At 46.3% G+C, this 13,657-nt stretch overlaps 1 protein-coding gene across 21 annotated transcripts in view; it reads right to left on the reverse strand.

The window, feature by feature from the left end:
* Positions 1–1,740: 1,740 nt before the first annotated feature.
* Positions 1,741–13,657, reverse strand: part of LOC123944152 (phosphodiesterase 4D interacting protein) — a 235,459-nt gene continuing 223,542 nt past the window's right edge. For 8 of the 21 annotated variants that reach the window (XM_046009099.1, XM_046009016.1, XM_046009074.1 and 5 more), the window contains 8 exons: positions 11,212–11,328; positions 7,233–7,459; positions 5,961–6,104; positions 4,843–4,981; positions 4,491–4,537; positions 4,206–4,232; positions 3,416–3,467; positions 1,741–2,787 (listed from right to left, as the gene is read on the reverse strand). In XM_046009099.1, coding sequence (XP_045865055.1) covers positions 2,642–2,787; positions 3,416–3,467; positions 4,206–4,232; positions 4,491–4,537; positions 4,843–4,981; positions 5,961–6,104; positions 7,233–7,459; positions 11,212–11,328 — 899 coding nt within the window. In that variant the 3' untranslated portion in view covers positions 1,741–2,641. Of the gene's footprint in view, positions 2,788–3,415; positions 3,477–4,205; positions 4,233–4,490; positions 4,538–4,842; positions 4,982–5,960; positions 6,105–7,232; positions 7,460–11,211; positions 11,329–13,657 lie in introns of those variants that run through there. The other 13 variants (XM_046009155.1, XM_046009147.1, XM_046009032.1 and 10 more) reach the window with 6 other exon arrangements.

Consider the following 13,657-nt stretch of genomic DNA (forward strand, 5'->3'; position numbering starts at 1 on the left):
AAGATATTTCAAGAGTGGGTTCAGTTACTCTCAGAGGGAGGGTTAGGACATAACTTACAAAGAGGTGAATATTGGACAATGTTCTCATCAAAGGTACATTTTTGTTGCAACGAGTTCTCTTAAGGCACAAAGCTACTTTTCAGTCTTTCACAAAGGGTGAAAAGCAACTGATCTGTGACTGGATCCTGAGCGTAGTGAGGTTAATATGACATCATACTCTATTGCTTTCCTAAATGTTATGTACTTAAAATGAATTTTGTAGAAACAGTATCTGAGTTCTTCACTGATTACTGACTATCCCTTCAGAGTGCAGCAGCACTGGCAGCACAGGGATGGAGGACGAATCACTGGGATGCTGGAATAAGCACAGGGCGACATGGTCTCACACTTGGTTTCTTTGCCTTAATAGCTTACCGACTTTCATCCATTCAGCCGATTGGGCCAGTGAGTTCCTCTGTATTGACAGCCAAAGGCTTTCATGGAAATACTTGAACAACAGAGCAGGAGAGCAGATGTGGAGTCACTCCATCGACTAATAAAATAGGAGGCATCCCTACCTCAGGTGGGAGTCTTTTCTTGGGTCTTTCTGTTACTGGTCGCAGTGGTGGTGATGGTTGTGAGATACTATTTGAGGGTTTTGTTTGTTGTTGTCCGTGGTTGTGACTCTCTAGAAATAATTGTGGAGTGATAGCTTTATAGTAATTCTTGGAAAGCAAAAGAACATAACTAAGGACTCTTCCCAAGGAATATTTGCAGATCTCTGTGCCAACATTTATGGAAGGACTTATACACTTTTCAGTTAAAAGTTATCAATTGAAGTGAAACAACGCTATACTTTTGGGTCAATGTTGGAGAACAACAGTTTAAACTGTGGTCTGCATCAGAATCACCTGGGATAAGATACAGATGTAGTGAAAAGAACGGCCATCTATACCCCAGTGTTCATAGCAGCAATGGCCACAGTCACCAAACTGGAAAGAACCAAAATGCCCTTCAGCGGACGAATGGATAAGGAAGATGTGGTCCATATACTCTATGGAGTATTATGCCTCCATCAGGAAGGATGACTTGGGATGGGACTGGAGGATATTATGCTGAGTGAAATAAGTCAAGCAGAATCAATTATCAAATGGTTTCACTTATTTGTGGAGCATGAGGAATAATATGGAGGGCATGGGGAGCTGGAGAGGAGACGGGAGTTGGGGGAAATTGGAAGGGGAGATGAACCATGAGAGACTGTGGACTCTGAGAAACAATCTGAGGGTTTTGGAGGGGAGAGGGGTGGGAGGCTGGGTTAGCCTGGTGGTGGGTATTATGGAGGACACACATTGCATGGAGCACTGGGTGTGGTGCATAAACAATGAATTTGGAACACTGAAAAGAAATTTTTTTTAAAAGGCTAAAAAAAAAACCTTTGAAACCCCAAAGGAAAAAAAAAATCACCTGGGGTTATTCGTGTAAGAAATGCAGATTCTGGGGCCACACACCAATGAAATACCTGGGATTGGAGCCCAGGAAGTGGCTCCTGTGATCTCCACTGCTGATTCTAAGGCTCTCCAAACCTAAGAACCACTCTCTAATATTTTTAGATTCGGGATTCTTAAAAAATGACAAAGAAGGCAAAACTCCTTTTAAACTTAGACTTCAACAGTAGTCTATGACCTTCTTAGGGACAGTGTGTCTTTCCTACTCTTACACGCTCAGCCTAAAGACTGGTGCCAAAATCAGAAGCAGAGCAGGTGAGGAAAAACCTTTTATTTCTTTGTACACATTTTACTTTCATAGCCGCCAAAAGGACTGTGCTTCATATCCTCTAACAGACCCTGTCCGCCAGTTATGTTGCCCTCGACAAACTACTATAGCAACATATATAAATATCTATCGTACATTTATACACACGTACACGCCTTCTAAAGCACTGTCAGGACACAGACTAGGCTTTCCCACAACTGGGGCTTCTCAGGTGCCACTTAAAAATGATCACTGGTTCATCTTACAGGAATTTCAATGAGCTTGGGCTGGCCCTGAGCCCGAGTTCCCTAGAGAGGAGTTAGGGTGATGAAAGGGAACGGCGTATTAGAGTATTAGAGTGAGGTGGCCACACTTCAGAGATCATAAAAGAAGGGAACCAGGAGGTGTTAGGCTAAGCAGAAGATGGCACATGGGAAGCCACCGCTCTCACCAGGAGCCTTTGAAGCACTCAGGAGTCACGGTGTAGACAGACACCCAGCCGAATGGCAGCCGGCCTAAGCCAGCCCCAGGAAAGCGTGTATCTGGGAGTTGTGCTGGCTGAGCCCCACTGGCCCTCGGGGCACTGCTGTCACTCGTGGGCTTTGGAACAGGCTGAGGAGCTCCTGTGTGGGGATCAGGGGTCCCATCTGTAGGAAGCAGGGTCCTGCATCCCCTGAGCAGACCGTCCGAGGGCAGGTGTTGGAGCAAGGACTGGCTGCGGCCAGTTCCCAGGCCAGTGAGGTGCACAGAAGCGGTGTCAGGAGCTCCTCTACAGACCAGTGCTGGGCTGAGCAGCCCCTGGTGGGTGGTGTTCCTCAGCCACAGGAGAGGCTGTCTGCCCTTCATCCTCCTCCACCGGGAGGAGGATGGGACCCTCTGGCAGGTGTGGAGGACTGGACTCTAGGTCTCCTCAGCAGATTGGGATCTGCACCAAAGGGGGGCAGGCCCAGTCTTCCAGCTGTTTGAAGGACCTCCGGTGGCTCCTTTTCTTCCGTGGCTCCTGGAAGGCAAGGGTCACAAGACTGGGGTGCACGGCAGAGCCCTTAGGGACTTCACCTGGAGACAGAAATACGACAAGGTGAGAACCTGGTATCAGGCTCTGCTGGTGGCTCCCTGAGCTACAGTGAGCACTGGGTGGGGGCTGAGCCAGGAGCTCAGTGAGAGCCTGTCAGAAGGATGAGCCCAGGAGAGGGAGTGTGGACCTGTGGAGCCCCTCATGCCACCAGGTGAAAGGGAAGCTTCCCCACCACCTCGGGCAGGTGACAGCCCTGCTCAGAGCCACTGCACATGAGGTGTTCAGATCCTACACTCCCCCTTCACGGGTCAGTCTACAAGCTAGATCACTTGGAGCAAAACGATGGCTTCAGTGACCTCCCAGAAACCAAAGCGCTTAGTATGAAACATGCCCATGAAGAAACAGCCTGTTGTAGGAAGGAGAGGACGTTATGCAGGGAAATCCCCTGTTCAGTTCATGTCCCATGTACTTAATGAGAGGGAGGGGCCCCGTCAGCAGGGAGCAGCAACACCCCCTAGTGCCACCTCTTACAGATGGATGGGCCAAGGCCACAGGACCAGTTAGTGACAAGCCTGGGATTGGAACCCAGGCCTCAGGCCCTTTCCATTGGTCTCAGAGGAAACTTCCAAACATGGGGAAGCCAGTGGGTGTGTGGGACTGTTGGGTTACCTTTGCTGGGACAGGAATAAGGCTTTACAGAGGCCATCTTGTATGTGTTCTTCTAAAGAGGCTCAGGAAAGAAAGGAATCATCAGAGAAGAAAAAAAGGGAATTAGAAAAAAAAAAAAAAAGGTTGGGAGGGGAGGGTGAAGTCATGGGCCCAACCCATTTTCACACCCTGGGATCAATATTCTCTCAGGCTACATAAGGAACATTCCTAGGAAAAGGTCCAGTTTCTTATGGCAGAACTTTAACGTCCAGTGAAGGGTTTAGTTTCTTTCCCTATTCTTTTTTAAGGAATCTCCATGGCTAGCGTGGAGCCCAACACAGGGCTTGAAGCCTCAACCCTGAGATCAAGACCTGAGCCAAGATCAAGTCAGATGCTCAATTGCCTGAGCCACCCAGGATCCCCTAAAGATTTAGTTTCTGATTTACAAGCCATTTGGTACACTTCAGCTTACTTGCTAGGGATCGGGTTAGTATTTCACGTAAATGTACAGAATACCTGCCATATACATAAAATGTTTCCCTTCAAGTTTCACTTTTATTATCAAATTCTCTTTTAGGTCAAGAAGACCCGATGGTTGGTGTCCTTTGGAAAAAGAAAGATCAAGATTGAATGGCTATTCTCTGCCAATAGAGTGTGCAACAGAATCAACCGATTTGATGGCATCTCCAGTTTATTTTTTCATGGAAGTGAAAAGGGCTACAGGAAACACTAGGAGGGCCCCAGAGCCCCTTTCCTAGAGCTAATTCAGAGGCATACTCCCCATGTCCTCTGGTCTTGGGAATCAACTCACTTGCTTTCCTTGGACTCCTGACTTGGCCTAAAGGAGGGAAGAAGGTGAGGAGAGAAGAGGGTCACGATGTCACAGGGAGAGGAGGTGGCAGGGAAGGGACTGGGGCAGGAGAGGTGATGGGGAGCAAAGCTAGAAGGACATTTAGTGAGGACCTGAGTCCTAGAACAGACTGGAAATCTCCTGAAAGGTCAGAATGGGTCGGGGATCATCTGCAGACTCTGAAGGCAGGTGGGGATGGATTTGGGCTGGGTTCTGTGGCTCTGGCGGGTGAAGTGGTGTCCTTACCTCCAAATTAGTCCTTGCCTTCTTCAAAACATCATGTGTCCTGGTCACTAAAACAACAAAACAGCCCAATAGGTAGAAGTGACCATCTGGGAGCCATACTTGGCCTATTGTGTTCCAAAGGGTGTCTTTCTGGCAGCTCAGATCAGGGTCTCTTGCTGCCCCCCTTGCACCCCTCCCTCTGCATCCCCAATTACAAAGCACAGGAGGTTTGGGGACATCACACTGGTCTGCAGCCCTCCTCCCCACCCCACCCAGTCTGTCTGGTCAGGGTCCATCGGCAGCACAAGTGGGGTGCCTGGAAGTCCTCCCACCCCTACTTTCCTCTCTCATCCCCTGGCTCAGGGGCACCCACACTGATTGAAGATGAACTGCTCCATGCTCTCCTTCTGCTGGTTGGCAGTCTTCAGACGCTCCGCTGTGCTCTGCAGGACACTCTCCTGTTTGGACAGTCTGGTTCTCAGTTCCAGAAGTTCCCTTTGTAGGGACTGTCCCTGGGGAAGGGAAACAGGCTCTTTGTTATAGGTCAGAGGCCTCAAGCACTCAACGCGTTGTGGTTCTTGAAAATCAAAAGCAGGATTCTACAATCCTCTCAATGATTTCTGGACTGGAGTCCCTCCAGGAGAGACATTAGAAGGCTCCAGCTGAGGCCAGCTTAGACTGAGGGCGTTAGGTCAGCACACTGAGACCCCGGGAGCCCCCACGCACATGGACACAGGCCTCCGCTCCTGTGGCTGTAGAGGCCCTGATCGCCAGGCAGTGCCAGGACTCCCAGCAGTGGACCAAGAGCACACATTCAGCGCTGACATCGGTTCTAGTACACGGGCCTCATGGATAAGACTTGCTAGCTGGGCATGTTTTGCCTGGGGAGACAGTGTGTGATTCTGTAAATCTTTGGAACAACTTCAAGTTGGCAGAACACCCTCTGCCTCAGAACCGGCATAGCTGGGGCCCATAAGGTGTGAGTGCTTTAATCTGGCCTCAGGCTCCTAGGCAGGGCTGGTAGGGGGAGATGAAGAAAATTTCCTGTCCACACTCCCCCCAGCCAGAGTCCAGGCCTCATATCTGAGAGCACCTGGTGGTGGGGCGGCTGACTCTTCCAGGCCTGGCCCAGAGATGAGGAGGAAAGCTTTGTGGGGGATGCAGTGGGTGGCCCCAGGAAGCTGCTCATCTCATGGTGACATTCTGTGGGGATGGCGCGGGGAAAGGAGGTGTCGACATTTTCACAGGTCCCTACATTTTTCGACTCAGCTAAGTTCAGAAAGTGAAAGAACCCAAACACAGTGGGAGGAGAAGGGATGTCGTAGGACCTGCCCTGCCAGCCGCCACCATGGATGACAGGTCTTCCCCCAGGGATGCTCCCTGAAGGCCCCCCTCCCAAATCGACTGTCTGGCTCCTGAACTTTAGCACTTGGGAACTGAGGAGGCAGAATAGCATTTGGGGCAGAAGCGATGAAGGAGGCTGCCACTCACTGTGCTGTCAGACAGGGCAGGGCTGCGGGAGCTGGGCAGGGCCGCTCGCCAGAACATGGTGAGGAGAGAGACCGACTCATCCAGCATGTGCTGCAGGGTCTGGACGCTGCTCCCAAGTTCATGGATGCCTTTGCTGCCTGGCACCTGGGAGAAGGAGGAGATAGCCCTGGGCACCAGATTGAGAGATCATTCTTTTCCCCCTGCTCCAGCTCCCCAACCACAGGGCTCAGGTTTCCCTCATGAGTGAGGCACAGGAATGGGCCTGCTTGACCCTGTGAAACCGTTTTTAAACCTGGAAGCCCTGAATCTCCACTTCAGCAGTGACCTCCAACTTGTAAGAATCACCAGATTCTGACTTCTCTCATTCTCTCTGTAAGCTGCTAGTCCTGCTCCATGCTCTCGAGTCTAAGGTCCCTGAGTTTTGCTTTGGCACCCCATGCGTATCGCTAAATCATACCTCTGCTTCAACTGGGCTGAACCATTTGTAGCTCCAAGGACTGTGATGGAATTCCCTTTTCCTGGAATGCTATCCTCCACCACCCAGAGAAGCTGTGTATCTCGCCAGTGGTTCCTCTAGGACCCTGTGACTTTCCTTGCCTGGCCCAAGGACCCCTTCTGTGTTTGCACCCTCCCAACTCAGAGGATGACTTCCAATACTGAGCCCAGACCCCCTGTTGTCCTTATTTACTTGGATATGTGGCCTTCTCTCTGGGGTGGAGGCTCTTCTGCACATCCATGCACCTCCAGTTCCTCAAACAGCACAGCAGCTGGTACCTCGTCTCTGAACAGGGAAGCACTCTGAGAAAGTGCGCTGCCTGCTTCTCTGCCCTGCTCAGTCTGCCCAGAGATATCCCATGTCTGCCAAGCTTCGCCCCTTCCACAACATGTGGCCCATGCGGATGCAAATCCTGAATTTCCAGCCACCTGATTAAGTGCTTTTACTCTGCCAACGGATGACCTTGTGCCAGGGTGACTGGACCAGATAATAAGCGAACAGAGGGTGCTCAGTAGAGCACGACACATAAGCCAATACTCAGCAAATCCCCTACAGATGAGGATGACAATTCTCTTCTGGCTCTTCTGTGTTTCTGAGAAGAAACGTCAGTCAGGGCAGAGTGTATAGTGAAAACAGGAGATGGAGAAGAAGGCCCAGCTGGGTGTAAGCAGAAGATGTAGACTCAGATATGGGAGATATGCAGTGGGAGAGGAGCTAAGATCAGAAGGACAAAGGGCACAAGGAAAAGGAGCACTTAAGACCTACAGTGTGATTACCTCTGTGCCCTGAGTTTCAAGGCCAGGGAAGGTGCAGGCTGATCTCACAAGAGCTGCTATCTTTTTGACCAGCAGTTTGCCCTCCCCTATCTGCTGTCTTAGGGCACTGTAGTCATCAATGTGGCCAATGACATGGCAGCCATGCTTATTGGCAAAGGAGCCATCAGTAGCTTTGCCCTCCAGCTTGGGAGGATTCTTCATCCCTGGAGAAGCATCCAAATACAGCTCTGAAAAACAAGACCAGAACAACATAGAATCCACAGGGATAAGCATATCCTCAGTCCACTTCATTCTAAAATAGACATCAAGGAGTGAAAGAGGCCAGGAATAGAAAAGGCACTCTGGAAAAGGAACAAGCAATGTGTGAAGTCCATAGATTTCTGGGTTCTATGTTTTTATGATCTTTCTTACATCATCTCATAATGATCAAATTGCCAGAAGGCAAAATTTTATCCTTATTGATAAATGAAATATCCAGTACAAATATTATTTTAATAAAAAATTTTAAATTTCCAGTTAAGAAGACACAGACAAACTAAGGGTTCTGGAAGGGAGGGGGTGAGGGGTTGGGAGGGCCTGGTGGTGGGTATTAAGGAGAGCACGTATTGCATGGAGCACTGCGTGTGGTACATAAACAATGAATCTTGGAACACTGAAAAAAATAACAAAATAAAATAAATAAAAAATAAACCCATTTTATTTCTTTTCAGTGTAACAGAATTCATTGTTTTTGCACCACACCCAGTGCTCCATGCAATACGTGCCCTCCTTATTACCCACCACCTGATTCCCCCAACTTCCCACCCCCTACCCCTTCAAAACCCTCAGGTTAGGGCTGCAGGGTTGGTTCAACATCCGCAAATCAATCAATGTGATAGAACACATTAATAAAAGAAAGAACAAGAACCATATGATACTCTCAATAGATGCTGAAAAAGCATTTGACAAAGTACAGCATCCCTTCCTGATCAAAACTCTTCAAAGTGTAGGGATAGAGGGCACATACCTCAATATTATCAAAGCCATCTATGAAAAACCCACCGCAAATATCATTCTCAATGGAGAAAAACTGAAAGCTTTTCCATTAAGGTCAGGAACACGGCAGGGATGTCCATTATCACCACTGCTATTCAACATAGTATTAGAAGTCCTAGCCTCAGCAATCAGACAACAAAAAGAAATTAAAGGCATCCAAATTGGTAAAGAAGAAGTCAAACTATCACTCTTCGCAGATGATATGATACTATATGTGGAAAACCCAAAAGACTCCACTCCAAAACTGCTAGAACTTGTACAGGAATTCAGTAAAGTGTCAGGATATAAAATCAATGCACAGAAATCAGTTGCATTTCTGTACACCAACAACAAGACTGAAGAAAGAGAAATTAAGGAGTCAATCCCATTCACAATTGTACCCAAAACTATAAGATACCTAGGAATAAACCTAACCAAAGAGACTAAGAATCTATACACAGAAAATTATAAAGTACTCATGAAAGAAATTGAGGAAGACACAAAGAAATGGAAAAATGTTCCATGCTCCTGGATTGGAAGAATAAATATTGTGAAAATGTCTATGCTACCTAAAGCAATCTACACATTTAATGCAATCCCTATCAAAATACCATCCATTTTTTTCAAAGAAATGGAACAAATAATCCTAAAATTTATATGGAACCAGAAAAGACCTCGAATAGCCAAAGGAATATTGAAGAACAAAGCCAAAGTTGGTGGCATCACAATTCCGGACTTCAAGCTCTATTACAAAGCTGTCATCATCAAGACAGCATGGTACTGGCACAAAAACAGACACATAGACCAGTGGAACAGAATAGAGAGCCCAGAAATCGACCCTCAACTCTATGGTCAACTAATCTTCGACAAAGCACAAAACCCTCAGGTTGTTTTTCAGAGTCCATAGTCTCTCATGGTTCATCTTCCCTTTCAGTTTCCCTCAACTCCCTTCTCCTTCTCCATCTTCCCATGTCTCCCATGTTATTTGGTATGCTCCACAAATAAGTAAAACCATATGATAATTGACTCTCTCTGCTTGACTTATTTCACTCAGCATAATCTCTTCGAGTCCCATCCATGTTGCTACAAAAGTTGGGTATTCATCCCTTCTAATGGAGGCATAATACTCCATAGTGTATATGGATCACATCTTCCTTATCCATTTGTCCACTGAAGGGCATCTTCGTTCTTTCCACAGTTTGGTGACCGTGGCCATTGCTGCTATAAACATTGGGGTACAGATGGCCCTTCTTATCACTACATTTGTATCTTTGGGGTAAATACACAGCAGTGCAGTTGCAGGGTCATAGGGAAGCTCTATTCTTAATTTCTTCAGGAATCTCCACACTGTTCTCCAAAGTGGCTGCACCAACTTGCATTCCCACCAACAGTGTAAGAGGGTTCCCCTTTCTCCACATCCTCTCCAACACATGTCGTTTCCTGTCCTGCAAATTTTGGCCATTCTAACTGGTGTAAGGTGGTATCTCAACGTAGTTTTAATTTGAATCTCCCTGATGGCTAGTGATGATGAACATTTTTTCATGTGTCTCTTAGCCATTTGTATGTCTTCATTGGAGAACTGTTCATATCTTCTGCCCATTTTTTGATATGATTATCCGTTTTTTGTGTGTTGAGTTTGAGGAGTTCTTTATAGATCCCAGATATCAACCTTTTGTCTGTACTGTCATTTGCAAATATCTTCTCCCATTCCGTGAGTTGCCTCTTTGTTTTGTTGACTGTTTCCTTTGCTGTGCAGAAGCTTTGGATCTTGATGAAGTCCCAAAAGTTCATTTTCGCTTTTGTTTCCTTGGCCTTTGGAGACATATCTTGAAAGAAGTTGCTGTGGCTGATATCGAAGAGGTTACTGCCTATGTTCTCCTCTAGGATTCTGATGGATTCCCGTCTCACATTGAGGTCTTTTATCCATTTTGAGTTTATCTTTGTGTATGGTGTAAGAGAATGGTCGAGTTTCATTCTTCTACATATAGCTGTCCAGTTTTCCCAGCACCATTTATTGAAGAGACTGTCTTTTTTCCACTGTATATTTTTCCTGTTTTGTCAAAGACTATTTGACCATAGAGTTGAGGGTCCATATCTGGGCTCTCTACTCTGTTCCACTGGTCTATGTGTCTGTTTTTATGCCAGTACCATGCTGTCTTGGTGATCACAGCTTTGTAGTAAAGCTTGAAATCAGGTAACGTGATGCCACCAGTTTTGTTTTTGTTTTTCAACATTTCCTTAGCAATTCAGGGTCTCTTCTGATTCCATACAAATTTTAGGATTATTTGCTCCAGGTCTTTGAAAAATACCAGTGGAATTTTGATCAGAATGGCATTAAAAGTATAGATTGCTCTAGGCAGTATACATATTTTAACAATGTTTATTCTTCTGATCTAAGAGCATGGAACGGTCTTTCATCTTTTTGTGTCTTCTTCAATTTCTTTCATGAGTGTTCTGTAGTTCCTCGAGTACAGATCCTTTACCTCTTTGGTTAGGTTTCCCAGGTATCTTATGGTTCTTGGTGCTATAGTAAATGGAATCAATTCTCTAATTTCCCTTTCTGTATTTTCATTGTTAGTGTATAAGAAAGCCACTGATTTCTGTACATTGACTTTGTATCCTGCCATGTTACTGAATTGCTGTATGAGTTCTAGTAGTTTGGGGGTGGTAAACCCATTTTTAAAAAGAAGACACAGACAAAGAAATTAAGCCTGACACAGAGAGCACTTTCAACGATGGAGAGATCACCATGCAGTGAAGCACAACAGATCAATAGGAAAACCACAGGATGAAGAATAATGGCAAAACAGATGCCCACAGAAGGTGCAATGAGTAGGGCTAAAGACTTTGGGACCTGAGGAGAAAAATCTCTACATTCAGGTAATGTGCCCATTAGTAACCAAAGGCTACTTGTATTGGTAATTCTCCATCATCAATCCCTGAATCCTTCCATTGCCATATTTACCATTTGTCCTCTTGAAAATGGTGGTCTCTGAGCCAGGAGCAGCAGCAGAAAGGCTAGGGAATGTGAGCGCTGGAGAATTCATGCCAACATCTCGGACTGGAGGGGAAGCAATGGAGTCTAGGACGTAAAGACAACAACAATATTCAGGAACACTGGAACCCCCACTAACCAAACCCACGCACAGCCTAGTCATCACCAGCAGAGACCTAAGGCAGTGTGGTTTGTCCTCATTACACCCCAACCGTGATGGCAAGCAACAGCAAACACATCCCTTAGTTTGGAACAAGAACATGTCCCTTTAATGGAAGTGAGCTCCGTGAGAAGCAACTTCTGGTTTGAAAGATTATTAGGTGCATTTTTCTAGCCTGCGTTTTGAATATAATTATGTGTGCAATTTTTAATACACTGTCTTGTAACTAAACCTATGATGTGGAGAACAAAGGCAAAAGGAAATGTACATAAAGGTAAATTTCCTTATAACCTGCAGTCCATTGACAAACATTTGAGGCAGGCAGAATAAGACATTATAGGAACCCAACTGTCTTAATCTTAATGACCTACTAGAGGGAAAAACAGTCTTAGCTTGACAAAAGCCAGGCCTCCAGGATCCCATGAGTCTTCTTTAGCATATTAAAGTCCTTTTGGAAATTTCCCTTTGCCTGTAGCTCCCCCAATTCCAAACTTATAATCAATGGCTCCTCGCAACCGCAGTGCCGCTCTTTCTGCCCACTGGTCAAGTCCCTGTACTATCGTAAAAACACCTTTGTGCACTGAAAATGTCTCAAGAATTCTTTCTTGAGCTCTGAACCCCAATATTTCCACATCAGATATGTGTAGTATATGTGTCAAAAATACTGAATCAAAGTATGAATGGACTTGTGGGCAATTAAACTAGCATTCCAATCACCATTCTGATGAGTTAGTGATGGGAAAAATGTAGCAGGATGAGAAGGGTAGAGACAGAAGGCACGGCAGGTTAGAGATGTCCTCCTGGAGACCAGGCAGCAATCCTACAGTGGAAGAATTGGCAAATATCAGAGAAGGCAGGAAATCCTGCTCAGGAGGTGGCCTAGAACCAGCTCTCCAGCTCAGGCCACTGTGGTGGGTAAAGAGCGGGCACAGTGTCGGAGTCACTGGGGCCGAGTCCTAGCTGGGGTCGTGGGGATGCAGTGACAGAGGAAAGCTGGCCAGGAGGGCAGAGCAGGGAGTTATAACTGAACACTACAACCATCACGGCTCCCCAGAGAGAGCCAGCCATCCACCCTATTGTGGCCATGCAGTTACTATGGGACACAGTCCATGTGACACTTTCTCATCTAATGGCCACAACACAGGATCTTGGAAGTGTCACCTACAGTTGACAAGTCAGTGCCTAATTAGTGAAAATCTAGCAGGACCAGGGGAAAAAGCTAAGGATTAGCATGCCCCAGGAAGAGCAGGCAGGAACGTGTCTGAAAGCTCATCTTTAGAGAATCCTGAGCATAAATGGCGCCTACTGAAATAAAATTGAAAATAGGGTCCTGGAGGTGAGAGAAGATGGTTAATTAAAAAAAGAAAAGAACAAGTTGAAATGAGTGTGTCAAGATGCAGGGGGGACAATACTAACATTCAGACTGAAGCTAGGAGAAGGGAGCTGGATGAAGGACATTGAGAAGAGAGGGAGAGAGCAGGCAAGGCAGTATCTGGAAGGGCAGATGCAGAGGGGAGGAGGAGGGGATGACAGACACTGGGAATAAAGGGGGCTATCATCCCCCTGCTTCCCACAACCAGCATTGCCTGCGGGACAGGAATGGTTTCTACTCAGCTGAGCTCCCCTCCAATCAGGGAATGGGAATCTGGAAGGCAAGTGATACTGAGACAGAGGCTGGTGAGGAGGAAGGACTTGAGGAGGAAGGCCAGCAGCTGGAAATAAAAACATCCAGTTTGAATCCTGGGTCGGGTCTTAGCGGGTTAATGTCTCAATCCCGAAGTTTTCCCATGTTGAAATAAGAAAGTAAAACCTCCCTTACCTCAGATGAAACAGTTTGAAAAACTGTTTGAAAACTCATGGTAAATTTTAAACTACTCCACAAATACAAGGAATAGATATTAACTCACAAGCTATTAACTATTGAGTGATGCTTACCATGTCAGGCACTTGTAAATTATTGCACTTAGGGCTAAATTACCATATTATCATATGTATACATGGTATATATATGTATACATATGATTGTCCATAAGATACATATGATTATTGTCCATAAGATACATATGATTATTGTCCTCACCCTGAAGATGGCAAAAGTAAGGCTTCAGTACCTGGGGACTTCAAACATCTTGCCCAAGGCAAGAAACCTGTACCTGCAAACTCAGAATCTGGGGCCCGAGCCAGCTGGGACCCTCAACCCCGCCCTCTCACCCAAGGCTGTAGATTGAAACAACTCTGATTTCACCTGGACCCTAG

Source organism: Meles meles, chromosome 1 (assembly GCF_922984935.1).
Source record: "Meles meles chromosome 1, mMelMel3.1 paternal haplotype, whole genome shotgun sequence".
Lineage (NCBI taxonomy): Eukaryota > Metazoa > Chordata > Mammalia > Carnivora > Mustelidae > Meles > Meles meles.